This window comes from Ursus americanus, chromosome 17, assembly GCF_024610735.1.
Source record: "Ursus americanus isolate L20-20 chromosome 17, mUrsAme1.1.p, whole genome shotgun sequence".
In the NCBI taxonomy this organism is placed as follows: domain Eukaryota; kingdom Metazoa; phylum Chordata; class Mammalia; order Carnivora; family Ursidae; genus Ursus; species Ursus americanus.
Genome location: NC_142143.1, coordinates 11,324,217 through 11,343,112, shown reverse-complemented (window position 1 = coordinate 11,343,112; position 18,896 = coordinate 11,324,217). Strand labels below are relative to the sequence as shown.

General features: G+C 54.4%; 1 protein-coding gene and 1 long non-coding RNA gene across 4 annotated transcripts in view; one reads left to right on the top strand and one right to left on the bottom strand.

The window, feature by feature from the left end:
- LOC123780633 (uncharacterized) overlaps positions 1-18,896 on the top strand; it is a 60,018-nt gene that overhangs the window by 31,335 nt on the left and 9,787 nt on the right. The window contains exon 4 of one of the 2 annotated variants that reach the window (XR_006776464.2): positions 9,719-9,860. This is a non-coding gene — a long non-coding RNA (uncharacterized LOC123780633). Of the gene's footprint in view, positions 1-1,010; positions 1,352-9,718; positions 9,861-18,896 lie in introns of those variants that run through there. The other variant, XR_006776463.2, reaches the window with a different exon arrangement.
- Positions 974-18,569, bottom strand: FOXRED2 (FAD dependent oxidoreductase domain containing 2). 2 transcript variants are annotated; one of them, XM_045779613.2, is made up of 9 exons: positions 18,396-18,569; positions 17,383-17,931; positions 15,387-15,638; positions 14,977-15,240; positions 13,640-13,806; positions 11,177-11,342; positions 9,641-9,882; positions 7,884-8,054; positions 974-4,068 (listed from the first exon to the last, which is right to left on the bottom strand). In XM_045779613.2, exons 2-9 carry the CDS (start codon positions 17,928-17,930, stop codon positions 3,824-3,826), a joined length of 2,055 nt encoding a protein of 684 aa, XP_045635569.1. In that variant the 5' UTR covers position 17,931; positions 18,396-18,569; the 3' UTR covers positions 974-3,823. The 2 variants fall into 2 exon arrangements, with proteins under 2 accessions (XP_045635569.1, XP_087724845.1); XM_087868719.1 differs by having other exon boundaries at positions 17,383-18,569.

The window sequence follows — 18,896 nt, the reverse complement described above, 5'->3', positions numbered from 1 at the left end:
CTGTGTAACAACCCCCCCAACCCCCCGAAATTTAGCAGCTTGAAACAACAGACATTATCTCAAAGGTCTGTGGATCAGCAGTCAGGGAGCAGCCGAGCTGGTGATTCTGGCTGGGGGTCTCTCCTGAGGCTGTGTTCAAGGTGGTGGCCAGCACTGCAGTCATCTAAAGGCTGGATGGGAGTAGGACCTGCTTCTAGGCTTACGCACATGGCTCTTGGCAGGTATCAATTCCTTGCCACATGGACAAGGAACTCTCCATATGTGCCTGGATGTCTTTGCAATATGACCCGTGTGAGTGATGAGAGAGAGAACAGTCTCTTGGTGGGTGAATGCTACAGTCTTTTTATAACCTAGTCTTGAAAATGACATCCTATCACTTCTCCTCTGTTTGCTATTAGTGAATCACTCAGTCCTGCTCTCACCCAACAGGAGGGGAGTGAGCACCGGCTCTTTGGAGAAGTATCAAAGAATTTGTGAGCCTATCTTTAAAACCACAGCACAGTTCTGGGTACATAGCATATACTCAGTAAATGATTAGATGTTAGGATTAATTTAGCAGATAAATTCACTTCTTGGTGATTCACTTTCTAGACAGACTTTAGTTTGGGCCTTTATTTGGGGAACAAAAGAAATTTGGGGCTCTGCAGCGGATTGGAGATTACACCAGGAGACCTCCACAAAATGAGGGTTTTTTATCTTTCATTTTATGTCACTTGGGAGGGAAGCTTCTTCCAGAGATCTCCTCTGTTGTGCTGGGTCAGTCAGCCCAAAGACTATAGCACAGCAGCCCACGCCGCTTACAATTCCCTTCTCTAGAGGGGGCACATCTTTTCTCTTGACACTGGATGCAGTGTCTTCCTGACTTGGGAGAGGGACGAAACCATGGGCACCCTGGGACCGGGGCAGAGCATGTCCCCTGGGAGGGCTCCCTGCTCCTCTCACCCCCAACAATTTTAAATCCCAAAAGCAGAGATGACTTTTTAAAAAAATAAATATTTATTTCACTATAGGGTGTAACCACAACTTGGACAAAGGAAGAAAAAGGAAAGAAATGCCTCCACAAACGTGATAGAACTACTCTTGACATTTTGTGATATGTCCTTTCCAGAGTCTCCCCCGTCTGTGGCTTTCTAGTTTTATATAGTTATAAGTAGTTCACAACTACAGTCTCATGGCCTGCCACTTTTCGCTTGGCTTTGTCACACATGTATTTTTATGGCATGGTCTTTCACCATCTCTGAGGTTTTGAGAGCTGTGTATTTTATTGGGTGAATGTCCCATCGTTCGCTTAAATATTCTTTTTTTTCTCATTAACTCCAATCAGTTGTGTAATAAAGATATTTATTATTTATTTTCTTGTGTTTTATTCTGCTGTCATTATTTTTACCCATGCTGTTTGCCTTTTAATTTTTATCCTTTTCTTTAAATGGTCACATTAGTCACATTAGTTAAGTATGGGCGGGGTGGTGTGGGGGGGGGGAGCGCCTGGTCAGTGGAGAGCATGACACTTGATTTCAGAGTTGGGAGTTTGAGCCCCATGCTGGGTGTAGAGATTAGTTAAAAAAAAGAAGAAGTAGAAGAAAGAAGAAAGAAGAAATTTCACCTGAAACTGATGTTACACTGTATGTTAAGTAACTGGAATTTAAATAAATTAAAAAAAATTAAGTATGGACTGGAAATGTTAAACATTTTCCTCTGGGGAATTACCCCATTGCTTTTGAAGTTGGACTGTCCTTTCTTTTATTCTAACACCCCCTCATCACCTCCAGTTTCTATATGGCTCTTAAAAATTGCTCTGGAATTGGGGCGGCTGGGTGGCTCAGTTGGTTAAGCGTCTGCCTTTGGCTCAGGTCATGATCCCGGGGTCCTGGGACCCAGCCCCGCAGGGAGCTCTCTGCTCGGTGGGGAGCCTGCTTCCCCTCTCCCTCTGCCTGCTGCTCTGCCTACTTGTGCTCTATCAAATGAATAAATAAAATCTTTTTAAAAAATTGCTCTGGAATTAATTCTCAAGTATAGTATGAAATAGGGATTTGAAACGAGATTTATTTTCTTTTCCAAATTACTGACCAGTCTTACAAGGAGGATACCAGGGATGGCATCTCTAATCAGCTGAACCATGAAGCCATGTCTTATGAAACACGAACAAGGCTGGCTGAAGTTTGGTGGAATTAACAGTTTGGCAGATGACGGGAGAAGCAGCAGATGTCACAAAGTTAGGCGCCCCTGAATTATTTGTTGCAGCACCTTGAACTTTGATTGGCACAAGGCGCTCAGCTACCTTCAGTGGCTGGTGAGGTGTGATGTGTGAGTCAGGGTTTGACATTATGGGAACAGTCCTAGTGAAAAGATTTTTTAAAAAGGTCTGGGAAAAGGAGGGGGGCACTGACGGGGCCCAAATCTGGTTTACGTATCATCTGTAAGAAATATGGTGAACCCAACACTCTGGGATTAGGAAGAAATCTTTAGAGGTTTCTGCCCTCAGGCAAGCTATGCCAAGTGTTGTCACAGGGTAAGCACCTCCCCGACAGGCTCGGGCTGCCAGGTGTCACTGTTCTAACTGCGCAAGACTGGAGCGAGACACATTTGCAGACAGGAAGTGCGCCTGGTGGTTGAGGCCAAGAGGATGTTTCCGGAAAAGGGCCGTGGATCCAGAAAGCCTGTGTTTCTTGAATTCTGAGTGGATACAGGGACCCATAAGAACCGATGAAAAAGCAATCATCTACGGTCCTGGGCTTTGAAAAAATCACCCTGATTATTTCCTGAACAAATGCTTTCTATGGCCTACTCCTACCTGAGACGAAAGTGCCTGATGGGAGTGTAGGCAGGGGGCAGAGTCCTGGTGAGGAAGAGTGAGAACAGCCAGGGCAACCAGAAAGTAAAGGCATGGTCGTTATCACACAAATGCAGTTAGAAATGGCTCCCTGCACACGCTGAGCCAGGCTCTCCGTACAAACAGCGGGTGAATCTCCTCAGACAGAATCCTCACTGCACGCATGATGACAGGTTCACAGGCCTTGCTCAGGCAGACCAGAGGCAAGGTGTTGTTCAGGATTTCAGAGGCCAGGGGTGGGGCAGGGGGAAGGTGTCGAGGAGGAGAGAGGAGAAACAGACGTTGAAGATACAAGTCAGGGAGTGCAGTCTTGGGGCGGGCACCGGTCTGAGTCCTGACACTCAGGCAGAAACCCGTGTAGATAAGGTGGCTTTGCAGGAGCTGTCCCATTTCTGCCTGGTGACAGTAGGCAGGCCTACAATGATAAAGCTGGGCCGGCCCTCCTGCGTTCTGGAAACAGAGGTGGGGGTGGGGCGAGGCAGAGTGGTGAGGTGGGCAGAGTGGCACAGGCCTCAGGGGATCCAGACAGGGATGCCTGGAGGGACCCTGGGAGTCACCTAAGCTCTCTGAGCTGATGTCTTCATAGGGGCGACAGTCCCACCCGCCCCAGATGGTTGAGGCTATTAGAGCTTCGGTTTAAAGTGCCTGCCACGAACCCTTATGAAGAGGACAGCTCCACCTGTGACACAGTCCGCAGGCGGGCGGGATCCCGGTTCATCTGACGAGTGGACCAGAAGGAAATGGGACCGGTGGGCACTTGATGGGGACAGAACCGAGCCAGCCTGGTGCCCAGTGACAGTTCACTTGCAGACAGGCCTGGCTGTGAATGTGGCTCTCACCTGGCAGAGCATGCCCTTCTCGGGACCCCGCCTCCCAGGCACCCAAGGACCAGACCGGAGGGGCGACCACTGCATGGCCACCCCTCAGAGTGGCCTTGGTCACCGTGACGATCTGAGTGGCTGGCGCTGGGCCCGGGTGGGAGCAGCCTGGCGGTCACAGCTCCTCCTTGTTGCTGTCGAGGGCCTGGACCGGAGGCCCTGGGGCCTGGGAGCCACCCAGAAGCCCCCGGCCCCCGTCCTCACGGCGCCTGCCCACAGTGGCATAGTCCCGCAGGAGCCCGCTCTCCACTCCGTGCCGCCGGAGGCTCTCAGTCCCCATGAGTCCCTGTGTTCTCAGGTACCCCTGCTGGCAGAAGGGCGGCAGCTTCTGGTGTGTTAGGGCAAACAGGAAGCAGGATTCTACACAAAAGCAAAAGGAGATGAATCAGTAAGACAGAGAGGTGTGGGGAGAGGTGCGGGAGGCGGGGATGCCGATGCCCCGGGGCCTCACCCAGTGCCCTCCACCCTTTGACCCTGGGGGCTGACTTTTGTGGGGATCTCACATCTGACCTGAGTAGCCATGGATCTCGCCCCTCCCTGAAGTTCCAAGGAGGGTGCCCTGGCATTCTGAAAGAACAGGGCCCCAAATGGAAAGCAAACCGCAGAAATGACTCAGCTCCCAGAGATCTGGGCCCAATACGATGCTCTGCAGGGAGCCAGTCCCCTGGGAGCTCAGCCACTCAGGAGCAGACCCTCAGCCTTCTCCTCTGGAAGCTGGCCTGGCTGGGGCCGGGAGCTCGGTGGTCAGTCCTAGTTTGAGGTCAGAGCCGCCTGCAAGGCGTTATTCCCTCAGCAATCTCTGGGTTGCAAATACAGTGTGCAAAGCACTGTTGTGAGCCCTGGGGCGGGGGGGGGGGGCGGGAAGATAGTGCTGGTAAACAGCGGAACAGCGCGGGTCAAGTCGGCTCTATCAGGAAGCAGCTGTGGGTATTCATTATTCAGAAATATGAAGAAACCACCAGAACAGCCAGAAGTAGTTCCTTCTGGGACTGAGGGTGGAAGTGAGAAAAAGTCTTTTAGCTAAGTGCTTATGTAACTTTGACTTAAAGAATAGAAAAGATGAAACAGATATGGGCTGTCTTCTTGGGGCTTTAGAGACAGGAGGGGAAGGAGCGAATGTCCAAAAATTGTCTTGAGTCTTTTATTTCAAAAAACCCTGGCACCTTACAAAGGATGTTGTGAGGCTCACATGGGTGAACAGGCTGTAAGGAGCCACGCAAATGGTACTTCTGACTTTCTGACTTCTGGCCCAGACGGCCCCTGGCGGAACAGACCATGACAATCCTTTCTGAGCAGGGAGGACCGCAGGTGCGGGAGAGGGGATGGGAGAGCGGCAGGAAGGTGGCCTTTTGGCAAGCACCACCTTTTGATGATGTATATCACCCTTTTGGCGGGGGCCCAGGGGCAGGGGGGCAGAGAAGCCCAGCAGAATCCGGGGCCAGAGCTAGCAGCCGCACATCAGCTAAGGGTGTGGAGGAAAGCCCACTCTGCCAGCTGGCCCTGAGTCAGGAGGATGCTTCCGAGCTGAAGGCAGGGACGCTCGGTGGCTTGCAGTGCTGAGCAGTGCCTAGGGAGTAGGAGCCAGGAAGCTCTAGGGCCTGGAGGATGCATTCACTGCGGCCATAACCCAGGGTGGGATACGCTCCCTAACGCAGCACGGCCATCTTTGTGCACTCCTGAAACCTCCAGAAACAGGCAGGGATTTTGTAGCTGAGATCTCTAGACATGCATTGTGTCATTTCCTGGGCAAGCGTGCAGTCTGCGGAACACTAGCACTTCAAAGTTGCCCAGCCCTGGGCTACGAATTTACCTCTGAGCACCTCCATATATTTAGACGATTAACCTGCACTATGGTTTCAAGCCAGCTCTCTTAACAGATACGTTTTTATTTCCAAGTTGACTGAGGATGTCGCCTGGGGCTAAAACAAGGTCGCCTGCTCTCTGACCTGTAGGCCAGAGACTGACCATCTCAAACCTGATTTGATTTGAATAGTGCCTCACATACAACTGGTGTTCAACACATGTTCGCTGAACAGAAAAAGGTAGATATCCTAGGCAGTTGGGTTTTAAAAAAGACCAAAATGTGGCTTGTTTCCATCAGTTCTCCCTCCGGATCCTCAGACTTCTCTGTCAGAGCTACCTTCCAGTTCACCAATTCTCTCTTCGTCTCTGTCTAATGTGCTACTTTATCTTTAGGTTGAATCCCCCCCCCCACTTTTTTAGATTTATTTATTTTAGAGAAAGAGAGCATGTGAGCAGGGGGGATGGGCAGAGGGAGAGAGAGAATCCCAAGCAGACTCCCCACTGAGCATGAAGCCTTGACATGGGGCCCAATCCCAGGACCCTGAGATCATGACCTGAGCCAAAATTACAAGTCCGATGCTTAACCAGCTAAGCCCTCCAGGCACCCCTAGGTTGAGTTTCTAGTTACACATTTTTTCATTTCCAGAAGTTTTATTTGGGTCTTTCTTTTTTTTTTTTTAAAGATTTTATTTATTTATTTGACAGAGAGAGAGACAGCCAGCGAGAGAGGGAACACAAGCAGGGGGAGTGGGAGAGGAAGAAGCAGGGTCATGTGGGACTCGATCCCAGAACGCCGGGATCATGCCCTGAGCCAAAGGCAGACGCTTAACCGCTGTGCCACCCAGGCGCCCCTATTTGGGTCTTTCTGAATGCTGCCCAATTATATTTTTGATAATCTCTTTTCACATTTCTTTACATATTTTAGACAGACTTTGTATACTGTTTGTCACTATTACAATTCCCACCGTCTTTTTGGTTTGATCCAGCAGATTGCTGTTTCTGCTGACACTCTCTCGTGGAGGTTTGTGTCCTTATGTGTTAAAGCTTTTTGCTTGGGGGTGGGGGGTGGGTTCAGCTTACTTGGAACTTTATCTGTGGGAACTTTTTGAGCTCTAGTTTTTAAAAATTTTATTCATTTATTTGAGAGAGACAGGGAGAGAGTGGGGGGAGGGGCCGAGGGAGAGGGAGAAACAGACTCCATGCTGAGTGTGGAGCCCACATGGGGCTCAATCCCAGGACCCTAAGATCACAACCCGAGCTGAAACCAAGAGTTGGTCACTTAACTGACTGAGCCACCCAGGTGCCCCGAGACCTAGTTTTCTTTTATGTATATATGTCTTTCTCTAGTTTTATTTATTAAGATTTTATTTATTTATTTGACAGAAAGAGAGATAGCCAGCGAGAGAGGGAACACAAGCAGGGGGAGTGGGAGAGGAAGAAGCAGGCTTCCAGTGGAGCAGGGAGCCCAATGCGGGGCTCGATCCCAGGACCCTGGGATCATGCCCTGAGCCGAAGGCAGATGCTTAACGACTGAGCCACCCAGGCGCCCCTCTAGTTTTATTTAGTTTTTAAAAGATTTTGTTTCTTTGAGAGAGCGCGTGCGAGTGTACACGTGTACACAAGAAGGGGGAGGGCCAGAGGCAGAGGGAGAAGCAGGCTCCCCACTGAACAGGGAGTCTGACTCAGGCCTTGATCCCAGGGCCCTGGGATTATGACCTGAGCCAAAGGCAGACGCTTAAGCCACTGAGCCACCCGGGTACTCCTGTCTCTAGTTTTAAACTTTGTTTCTTCACAGAAGACTTGCATTTAATTCTGTGATTTTTACACCATGATGACAGTGTGAAGTTTGGCCCCAAACTCCCATGAGTGAGGCTCAGTGGTTAGAAAGTCTCAGGGGAGGTTTTCCCGTTTTCTACCCAGAGCCAAAAAGCATGAGTCTCCACCATCTCTCTCTTGAGAGTATTTTGTCCCAGTTGAGCCACTGGGATCTAAGCTGAAGTGCAGTTCTCTAAGCAGACCTCCCAGCGTGCTCCAGCCTCACCTTCCCACCCCCAAGTGCTAGTCAGTCACCAGGCTCTAGGCTACTACTGACGACTGGCAGATATCCCAGATCCAGCAAGGGCTTTATACTTCTTCTTAGAGTTCCCTTTTTTCCCCCTGCCAGTTCTTTAAAAAATGACATTCTATTTAGCGACTTCAGGTGTGCTGTGCTGGGAAGGGTCTCTGTGAACATCTCGTCTACCCCGTGGATAACAGAATTCTCGGGCGTGGGTTCTAGATATGAATTCTGAAAACTCCACAGGGCATGGATCTATCTGGTCTTTCTTCAACCTCCAGCTCAGTCCCTTTGTCCTTCTAGGAACTTAGGTTACCTGCATAGAAGCTTCGCAAATCGGTGTCCAAACAGTTCTCCAGAAAGCGCCTCAGAGGCAAGATATGCCCCACCGGGGCGGTCCAGTCCGTTAAGAAATCTTCCACGATGTGGTGGATGGCCGTGGGCCGAGGCAGGGCCCAGTCAGCAGGGCGGAACCTCACCTCCTGCTCTGTGGGGAGGAGAGGGGGAGCCGTGTCAGAGCCTGGCGGCTGGGCCTTCCATCCTGGAGCTGACAGCCCAGTTCCCACACACCCCAGTGCTTCCCTCGCTCCCTCATGCTCAGCTTTCCTGACACACTCCGTGCTGGGCAGCGGCCAGCCTCTTCAACAGCCACCCCTGTGTTTGCACAGCTGGCATGAGGAAGAGGCTAGATCTGTTCCTTGTGGTTTCAGAAAGCGGAAGCAAGACTCATCACTTGCACTCGGTGTCTTTCTAAGGCACGCCTGGACTGAGGTCTATTGTGACTGCTTCAGAACTGCTCTTTCTGTGAGGAGACTCAGAGGCTCGGCACCGAAAGAGGCCTGAGAGCTCACCTAGTCCAGCTTCACATCTGGTGGTGGGGGGCTCCCTTCTGTGGCGTCCCAGGCTGACGGCCATTAAGCCATGATTCAACCATCCGTGTACTGGGAGACTCGACTTTAGGGGTGACTCATTCCACTGTTGGGGGGCTTTGACTAGTAGTCACTCCTGATTCTGAATAGAACCCTGCGTTCCTGTCACTTCTACCTGCCGATATTACCTCTGCCTGTTTTTAGAGCATCCCCTTCCAAGTGACAGCCCTTTAGTTTCTAAAGCAGAAGTCGTGCTCCCCCGGGGGGGAGGGGAGGTTCATCTACTGGTAGCTACTGGTGCCAGGTACCGTGTTGGTGTTCTGTTTTTTTTTTTTTTTAGATTTTATTTATTTATTCGACAGAGATAGAGACAGCCAGCGAGAGAGGGAACACAAGCAGGGGGAGTGGGAGAGGAAGAAGCAGGCTCCCAGCGGAGGAGCCTGATGTGGGGCTCGATCCCATAACGCCGGGATCACGCCCTGAGCCAAAGGCAGACGCTTAACTGCTGTGCCACCCAGGCGCCCCTGGTGTTCTGTGTTTTTAAAAAAAAGATTTTTTTTTTTTGTTTACAAGTAATCTCTACACCCAAAGTGGGACTTGAACTCACAACCTCGAGATCAAGAGTCACACGCCCCTCTGACTGAGCCAGCCAGGCGCCCCACTCTCTGTGTTATCTACCTCATTTATCCTCACACAATCCTAGTGTTATCCCCATTTCTCAAATGAGGAAGTGGAGGCTCAGAGAGTTCAAGTAATGGTTCCAGGCCACACAGCAAAGAAAGTACAGCCCGAGGAGACTGCCCAGCTTTTCTGCACTTTTTAGGTTGCAGGCCTGTTTCAACCACTTCTAGCTCCATTCCCCATTCCCTCTGAGAGTCAGTCTCCAGGTCCCCTCCTCCTCCACCCTCGGCCTCCTCTGGAGACACACAGCAAGCCTGTCCCTCTTACTGTGTGGTGCCCAGAGGAGGTCATGACACTCCATGTGTGGCCCGCCCAGGTCATGGTATATGCCCGAATCTGGGAACATCATTTCTTATTCCTGGACCTTCTATCCCATTTGGTTTCTGGGCGGAGTCCCCCAGTGTCCTCTGTCAGCCGGGTGAGTTGTGTGAGGGCTTAGTGATGACAGGTGAGAGACCCAGGGTCCGAGCAGTGCCCAGCTCCCGGAAGCCCATGCTCGGGGGACAGCAGAGGCCTGGCTCACCGGTGGGGAGGTGTCTGTAGTAGTAGATGACGGGATGGAGGAAGTTAGACTGCCAGGCGTCTTCCGTGTGCCCCACAGACCGGTCATAAAAGAAGACATCCTTGTCAGGCCCGGAGAAATTTCTGCCATACTCCATGTTGATGACAAAGAGCCCATGCCTGGCCTTCCTTCCTGTGATGGTCTCCAGCTGAGCCAGCATCTGCGTGGGGAACTCCTCCAGGTACTCAAATGCCATGGCGTTCCTGGGGATAATGGCAGTGCAGGAGGGCCAGACCCTCAGTGTTGTGGCAGAGGTGAGGGGGGCGTGTGCATGCGTGTGTCTCTTGTACAGTCAGTGTACAGCCTCTGGTCATCCCCACTTATCTCACTTTACCCTTAACTGTCACAGTTGAGCCCTGGCTTACACTGGGACAGATTCCAGAAAACTCTGAGCAACCTGAAATGTAGTTGGGGAAAGGGTGACCCAGGCTGAGAGAACAATAAGAGAAAAGCCCTGGGAGGGAGTGACTGCCTTGGTGTCTTCGAGGGACAGGAAGGAGGCCTGTGTGGCTGGAGTGGCCTCGGGTGGAGGGGCAGGAGAGGGGCTCGGGGGCAGGCTGAGGAAGGCTCGTGTGTGCCCTGATGGCCCCCGGCTCCTGGAGAGCACTGAGCAGAGCTGAACGTGTGTGACCCCTGTTTTGAGAGAACTGTCAGGGTGCTGTGTGGAAAGCAGACTGTGGGGCAAAGGTGGGATGCCACGGTTACTTCAGGTGAGGGATGCTGGGCGCCCGGACCAAGACGGCAGTACTGGGGCTGGGAAGAGGAGGTCCGATTCTGGACACAATTTGAAGGCAGAGCTTACTGGGTTTATGGAGAGTCTGAATGTGGAGGATGGGAATGGAAGAGAGGAGTCAGGATGATGGGATATTTTGCGCTGGGTGCTGTGAATTCCTTGCATGTCCCTGAACTTGGTGTATGTGGCCCTCCCCGATTTTGGGTCAGGCTGCTCCCCCTCTGACTGGGGGGAACCCCCACACACACCCCACTTCTCACCTGCCACCTGTCCTCAGAGCGCCCTCACCCACAACCCTTCTCCCTCCCTGCTCTGCTGGGTGTCGTCTGTGATCTGCCACCTGTCACTTAATTGATAAGGAGCCAACATGGTCCTGGCCCGAGGGAGCCCTTCGGTCCGCACTGGTGGTACGCATCACTGAGGTTTACTGCTCATCTGCTTGGTGCCAACTGCAGTCTACCCGTGACTTGTACTCCTGGCCGCAAGGTGTGATTCTCCCCATTGTGCAGATGAGAGAGAGGCTCAGAGAGGCTAAGTACTTGGCCCAGGTCATGAAGGTAGAAAGTGGCAGAGCTGGGATGCACACCCGGGTCTGTCTGTCTGCCTGAGGAGCTTGTGATGTCGATTTCCCTGAGGTTTCCCCGGAATCAATCCCCTTGCCCCCCCGTAGGCTTCACCTTAGGAGGGACCCACGGGGCCCCTCCACACCTAGTACAGGCAGAGAAGAGCTACGACAGGGTGAACGGGGAAGCCGGGCTACTCACTCCTTCAACAGGACGACGTCGGCCAGCACACCGAACATCTGGTAGAGCCCAGAAGCCTCGTTCACGCGCCGGACGATGGAGCTGGTCAGCTGCGAGATGGGGTGCTCGGTGGAGGGCCAGGCGACGCCGTGGTGGCGCTGCTCCAGCAGGCGGTGAACAGCACGCACTGAAAGGCCAGAGGGAGGGACAGCACGCTGCCCTTAAGATTTGATCTTCACCACCCGGACATTTGTCCGGTCCCCATCAACTTCTTGGAACTCAAGACATGCTTGTATGCGTGGTGCCAGGAGGCAGCCTTTGGAGCGGGGTCAGCGAAGGCTTCCTACTAAGGGCCGAATGGACAGTGTTTTGGGCCCTGCTGTCTGGTCGGTCACGCTACTCAGTTCTGCTTCTGCTGTGAAAGCAGCCCCGGATGGCAGCTGCAAGGCCGGGCGTGGCCGGCTCTGGCTCCAGGGCAGAGTGTGCCTGGCTGGCTCTAGGCCACCCGCACCACTCCTCCCAGCGGCTCTGTCCGCCCCGGGACCCGCGCCTCCCTCTCACCCTGCTCCCCTGCTCAGAGTTCCCCTTTCGCTCAGACCCCCAGCTGGAGACCCCTTCAGCGCCCCCTCTCCTTCACCACCTACGCCCAAACTGTCATGAAGTCCAGATGACGTAAGGGCAGAAAAGCGACAGCTGTCCCTCTGCACAGGGTCAAGGAGCGACACAGTTACTGGAGTCTGGGGAGGGGGCCCTGACGAAAGGGGCTACCATCTTGAGAGAGCCTGGCCCACTCTGAGAAGCAGGTGAGGGACCAGGCTGGAAAGGTGAGCTGGCCCGGGCCTGGCAAAGCTCGGACTGCCATGCTGAGGAGCAGGAGCTGTCCCAGGGGAGGTGGGGAGCCGCGGACAGTGGTTTAAGCTGTAAGCAGAGAAAAGAGAAGATTTTTTTTTAAGGAAAGGGTGTTTCGGCAGGGACCATGCGGCTGGACGGGAAGCCAGAGAGACCTCTGGCGGCAGGAAGACCCACCAGGAGAGACGAAGAGGCTGCGGGTCGGGAGATGGTGGCGGGTGGGCTAAGATACAGCAGGGGGATGGACGGGCTGGGCGTCCAGAATAACCGTCCACGCGGTTATGGTCTGTGCCCTTTGTGCTTTCTCTTCTGTTGGCTTTCCTCTACCTTACTGATGCTTCTGGTCTTCCCCGGGACTGCTTCCTCAGGTTGGAGCAGGATGAGTGCGATGTGCACTGTGACACTGGCCCTCCCCCACCCAGCAGGGCCCTCTGCTCGTCGGACCACAGAGTGGCCAGCGCCTGTCCTCCCAGGACTGTCACCCACGTGCCCAAAGCTCAGTGGTTGGCTGTGAGCTTTAGGGTCAGACACATGGATTCAGATGACCCTTCTGCCATCCACTGGCTGGGGGACTTGGGGGAAGTTACTTAAGTTCTCTGTGCCCTAGTTTCCTTATCTGGAAATGGAGCAGAAATGACAGGATGTGCCTCATGGAGCTGCGGTGAGGATTCGGTCTCGGAGCTGGGGAAAGATCGGGGGACAGAAGGGAGCGGGGGAGACGGGGCAGCATCTGCCAGGACAGCAGGCGCAGGGTGGGAAACACGCACGGGAACAGTGATGAGGATTTCTTACTGAGGAGACCCAGCTAAAGGGACAGACTCTTCCATTCTGGGGCGTGTGTGTGTATTTGATCTGTGGAGGTTCTGGTTTACAGAGAGCTCGCACTCGCTCTCTGGGTTCCTTCTCTGACCACGCGCACGGGACATAAAATACATCGTCTGGAAATCAAACATGGTTATTTTTTCCTGCCAAATGGGAAGGACAGTAAAATGCAAAAATGAGCATTAAGCCAATGGGAGTCATCAAATTAAATACAGGACGCTCTGGTGTTTGTGGCAAAATCAACTAACTGGCCTGTGTAACACTCGCCACGCGGGAAAGCACCCGCCCAACAGCCTGTCCGGAGTGCAGAACATTTACACCCTCAGAACCAATGTAATCCAGCTGCAATTTTTATGGAAATTTGTGGGTAACCAAAGAATCTGTGCATGATGCTTCACAGCTATAAGGTCCCCAGGTATCGTCTTAATCCTTATGACAGCCCCGCGAGGGCGGACAGTTCACCCCGTTTACACCTCTGACGCCACGCTCTGGAGAGGTTACAAAGCCTCATCTCTCAGACCACCCCGCTAGGATGAACCCCCATGAGCACTCCTCAAGGTCTGCCTTCTTGTCAACACCTGCTGCTTGACTGGCACCGGGCTTAAGCATGTGACATGCCACCCCCAGATGTACTTGCTCTCACTCCTTATCTGACGCTTTTCTAGATCTATCCGCAGCCCACGAAAATCTGTTGCCCTCTGTCCCAGACGGGGAATTTAAGACAATCGACTACCGACAAGCACTCCCCTGAAGGGTGCTGCAAATCAGGTGATGTTTACAAACCCTGGGGATGGTTCTCTCTGCCGGGCTCACCTGTGTACCGGAATCCATGGATGAAGCCACCGGCCGACCTCCGGTAATCCACAGAGTGGCTGGCGGTACCCAGGACAAAGAGACCCCGGCTTCCTTTGGACTCATAGCTAGCTTTGACGAGTGGGTACTTCTTGCTGAGCTCACCCCCGGAAGACAGTCTGAGGGACCTGTGAGTGCAAAGGGTTGATAATGAAAATCACTACTGTGTATGAAACACTTACTACGTGCTTCGCGCTGAGCTAAGCGTACGACCTTTTTTTTTTTTTTAAAGTTTTATTTATTTATTCGACAGGATAGAGACAGCCAGCGAGAGAGGGAACACAAGCAGGGGGAGTGGGAGAGGAAGAAGCAGGCTCATAGCGGAGAAGCCTGATGTGGGGCTCGATCCCATAACGCCGGGATCACGCCCTGAGCTGAAGGCAGACGCTTAACCGCTGTGCCACCCAGGTGCCCCTAAGCGTACGACCTTTATAGTGCTTATCACACTGAAGGCACACCAGGACCCTAGGAGCCGGGTGTGATGATCTCTGTTTAACAGACGGAGTAGCTGAGGCTTGGGTTGAAGATGTGGTGGGTCAGGGACAGAGCCAGGATTCAAGCCTGACTTGAGGCTAGGCTCTGGGCTCCGGCTGGGCCCTAGGGGGACCTGCTGGGACGGGGAGGGAGGTCTGCTTCAGGCCTTCCAGTTTCTCCTTGTCCGCCTGTGCCTTGGCCAGAGGAAAGTGAGCCACTGGACGGATTCTCTGATACTGAGCCTTGCCAAGGTACTGGGGCAGCAATGTCTCAAGCAAAGCAGTTGAGAACACAGTTTTAAGTGAAGTTGGCAGCTACCATTCTAGGAAGCGTACAGTATATGACAAGTACGTTGCCATATTAATCCCCATAACAGCCCTGTGAGAGAGAAACTCTATGATCCCTGTTTTAGTGATGAAGAAAGTGGGCACAACCTGGTTAAGCGACTTTCCCAGAGCCTGTAGATTTGGTCCGTAGAGAATCTCAGACCGACCTCAGAACCTGTGTCCTTAGCCGCTATGCTACGCTGCCTTTTGGCAAGTTCCCCTCCTTATTCTGCCTGAGCTCCCGTTCCCCTCTCTTGGGAATGCAGATGACGACCCACTGTTGTTGCTACTCCAGGATGGAGGGCCTCTGGGCCACCTGTCCTTGTGAGGACAGCGAGCTCACGTCCTGGGCGGGGAACCAGGCGGCATCCACGTCCACTCTGATGGCGCCGTCCTGAAAGCCCTGCCGCTGGCCCATGGGACGGTGACTCCTTTTGCTGGGGAGGTGTAAGAATGGGTTTGGGAAGTGATCCCAGCTCCACCCCTGTGTGGACTCACTTGTTGAAAATGGAGAAGTCGAAGTTCCAGCCTAGGCAGCGGATGACCCGGTCGTAGGCCACGCGCATGGCAAAGTTGTCGTTGTCATCCTGGGGGAGGGTGACGGCGTCGGCACTCTGGTTGCCTTCCTCCAGAAAGAACTTTAGGGTGATGTGAAACTTGCCCTCACGGTCCTTCACGACAGCCAGATCTGTCAGGTCGGACTCGAGCAACCCGTCCAAGGACTTCAGCTGGTAAGTGTCCAGGAGGCCATTGTTGATGGCCCTGGGCCCAAGGGGAACACGAGGAGAGAGAAAGGAGTCTGAGCAGGCACAAGGAGACTCAGGGGAAGGGGTGCTTGTTCCAGTGGGGTCGGGAATGGCTTTCGAGGGGGCTGGCGGTATGGAACCCCCAAGCAGCTCGGAGCGTACCTGAGGTCTCCAACGTAGTGGGTGGCCCACGACAGCCGGACCCGGGAGCGGCTCAGCATGTGGATAAAGTTGGTGACACCCAAAATGTTCTCTGCCGTCTCAAAGGCAGAGTTCCCACGCCCCAGGATCAGCACATTCTGACCCTCGAAGTCCTCGGGGTCCACGGACACGGACTCGTACCCCTCCACGTATTCGGAGCCAGGGAAGTCAACCTGGTTGGGGACCGACAAACCAGTGGCCACAAGGAGCACGCTGCAGGGAGGAGACAGACGGAAGACAGCTTAGTTTCTGAGCTGGAAGACCATGACGTGAAAATCACTCCCTGCCCCACTGCCTGGCTCGCCTGCCTCCCCCAGGCTGCCGGCTCCTAAAAAAAAAACACAGGAGAATACCCGTTCATTCATCGGCGTTTACTGACCTATCCCAGAGTATCTGAAAGACTTCACCCTTTCCCCTCCCGGGCCCACTCCAGTGGACAGTCTCCTCTACCCTGTACTGGGATGATGCCAAACATGGGAATTAATCCAACTCTCTGAGAAGGGGATACATGAGAAATTGAATAATTCCCCTAATGCTGAACGCAGCAGTTAGGCCAAGTGTTGCCCTCAATGGTGAAAATCAAACTTGGCGGTCCACTTTCCCTTTTCTGATGGCCGGGCCGATGCAGGAATTCTGTCCCAGGCCCCTAATTGAGTGTTTCCTGCATCATCTCACTGCCTAAAGCAGCCCTGAGTTGGTGTTATTTGGCCTGCTTTACAGGTGACTAGACACCGGCCCTGCGGGCCAATGGCCTCCCAAGCTCCTACGACAGCAGAGCCAGAATCTGAAACCAGATCAGCCTGATTGCCGAGTCCTGCCCTTCATACTGGTGGGCATTATAGTCCTGTGTGGGGCAGCCAGGAGCCGGATCCTGCCGGCCTGCAGAATGGTTTGATTACAGGTGGTTTGGAAAACAGAACCGCATGGCCGGTAGAAGACATTCGCGGCCCCTGTGGCTCCTTGTTTTCTGACCGTTGCCCACCCAGCTCAGATCTAACTCCCCTAGGCTGTTGCCCTGCTGTCTAAAATGCAAGGGTCCCAAGCTGGCACAGCCCTTCTTTCCCCGGGGCTGTAACAAGCAAGGAGCAAGCTGGGCCTCCGGCGAAGGGCGTGAGAAGATAACTCCCGGCACCTGCCCGGAGCCAAGCGGCAGCCTCCAAGCCAGGGAGGAGGGAGAGGCAGTCTGGTGTAGCATAAAGAACACAGGCTTCGGGGTCAGGAAAACACAGGCTCAGATTGTGTGACCTAGCACCAGTGACTCAACTTCTCTGGGCCTCAGCTCTTCATCTGTAAAACGGGGATCAGTGAACTGCCCCCAGGGTCCTTGTGAGGACCGAATCAGGGCAGTACCGTGTGTGACTCTGAGTTTGGGTTGTCTACACAATCTTTAGCTTTCACCCAAGCCAAAGCAATCTAACACTGATTGCTGGCAGCTCTGCCTGTCGGGCCTCCCGCGCTAGTTCAGTTCTGAAATCCCACTGAGCCCATCTGACGCTTGCTGGTCATTTTTCCCAGAATGTCTTTAGAGGAACATTAGTTCTAGGAGATGCTCTTCAGAAAGGGCTTTGCGGGCACATAAGCTAGACGATGCTGAATACTCAAGGTTGGTGTCACAGTGAACATGACAGATGGATAAAATCTTAAAAAAAAAAAAAAAAAAGGACCTCATTCTCTCATTTCTTCCACACCTCCTGCCGACTAAGGGGTGCCAGCAGGTGGGCTCTGGAACAGGTTTCTTTTTCTTCTTCTTTTTTTTTTTAAGATTTTATTTATTTATTTGACAGAGAGCGAGAGAGGGAACACAAGCAAAGGGAGTGTGAGAGGGAGAAGCAGGCTTCCTGCGGAGCAGGGAGCCGGATGGGGGGCTCGATCCTAGGATCCTGGGATCATGACCTGAGCGGGAGGCAGATGCTTAACCGCTGAGCCACCCAGACGCCCTCTGGGACGGGTTTCTTACCTGCACTGGTGTGCGTGGCCCATCTGGTCGGTCAGGATGAAGTAATGGCCGTTCCAGGCCTGCCGGTCCTTGTCCAGAGTGACGTGGGCAATGGTCGTGTTGTACAGCACGTGGAGCCCCAGCCGGTCCGCGAAGTCGCCCAGGTAGCGCACCATGTCGCCCGCGTCGGGGAAGTAGGCGCGGGAATAGTGTCTGAAGAGCAGCCGGGGGTCGTGGCTGAGCAGAGAGTTCCAGTCGTGGCGCAGGTTGAACTCGGCGTTGGCCTTGCCCGTGTGCCGCTTGTTGATGCTGATGAGCTTGCGGTGGCGCGGGTAGCGCGTGAAGAAGCTGCCCGGCCGCGGGGCACGCTCGAACACCGCGTAGTCCCTCCCGGCCCGCTGCAGGAAATAGGCCATCTGCAGTCCCGCGGGCCCGGCGCCCAGGACGCAGTAGTCCCGGTGCCGGGGCGCCGAGGTCTGAACCGGGCGCAGGCACAGAGCCGGGTGCAGGGCGAAGGTCAGGAGCAGCCCCGGCGGGCCCCACAGCCGGGCCACGGCCGAGAGGCCCATCCTGCGGCAGACCACGGATGTGAGGCCTCGCACTCCGATGCCCTCGGGATGATGGGAGAGGGGCAGGGGCTCCCCTGAAGGCTCACCGCTATCTGAGGTCCAGCCAGGACCCGAACCCGAGGCTCTCGGAACTCATTTGCCTGCCTCCATCCTTTCAAGCTCGGATCTGGGGCTCCCCCCAGGAAATTCGAACGCCTCCAGCTCCTCCAGGGCCTCGGTTCCCAGGAGCGCCACCCCCCTTGCCACGGTAGTACTAGGGTGGGTGTTCCCCCATTCTTCCCCTAATTTGAGGGGTGCCCAACACCCCTCCTGAGCCCTCCCCAAATCAGACCCTTGAGGGGCAAGTCTCTCTGGCCACGCCCCCGCCCTCCAGACCGAAGGAGGCGTGGCCTGCGGGACCCCGCCCCCTCCAGGTGCCCTGCGCACCGGACTCCCTGATCACGTGACAGGGATGGCCCAGCACACCTGCTGCCACGCGACGCACACTCCTACAGGCTCGCGCTCTCCGGGGGCCGCTCCCCGCGCGTGCGCGGTGCCCACGCCTGCCCCGCCTGCCTCTCCGCACGGAGCGCGGACCTCCCAGCTGCGCGGGAGACAGTCCGCAGTCGACTGAAGCCGCGCTCCGCAGGCTGGCGCCTCGGCGGCCCCGCCCAGCCAATGGCAGGGGGCGGAGTCACGTGCGCGGCGCGCGGCACGCCGGGAGGGGCGGGGCGGCCGCGGACCTCTGGCTGTGCGGTACAGGGGCGCACGTGCTGCCCGCGGGCTGGAGGGGCGGGCGTCTCTGGGGTTCGAGTCGCGCTGGGGCGCAGGGCTCCTGTGTTGAAGCTGTACCTCTCCACGTGCAGGGGAGGCATGGGAGCTGATGACTTGTGGAGATGAACCTGGTTTATACATTCCACCATTAACGTGGTCACTTATTGGCTACCTAGTTTTGGGAGACTGGAAACCAGGTCGAAGTCAGGACAG

Bases quoted from the DNA above. Each gene is read 5' to 3' on its own strand.
- FOXRED2 (XM_087868719.1), bottom strand. From the start codon at position 17,930: ATGGGCCTCTCGGCCGTGGCCCGGCTGTGGGGCCCGCCGGGGCTGCTC. The intron at 11,343-13,639 runs GTGAGCCCGGCA...CTGGCCTTTCAG, and splicing joins CCATGGATTCCGGTACACAG to TGCGTGCTGTTCACCGCCTG. The intron at 9,883-11,176 runs GTGAGTAGCCCG...CATTATCCCCAG, and splicing joins GACGTCGTCCTGTTGAAGGA to GAACGCCATGGCATTTGAGT.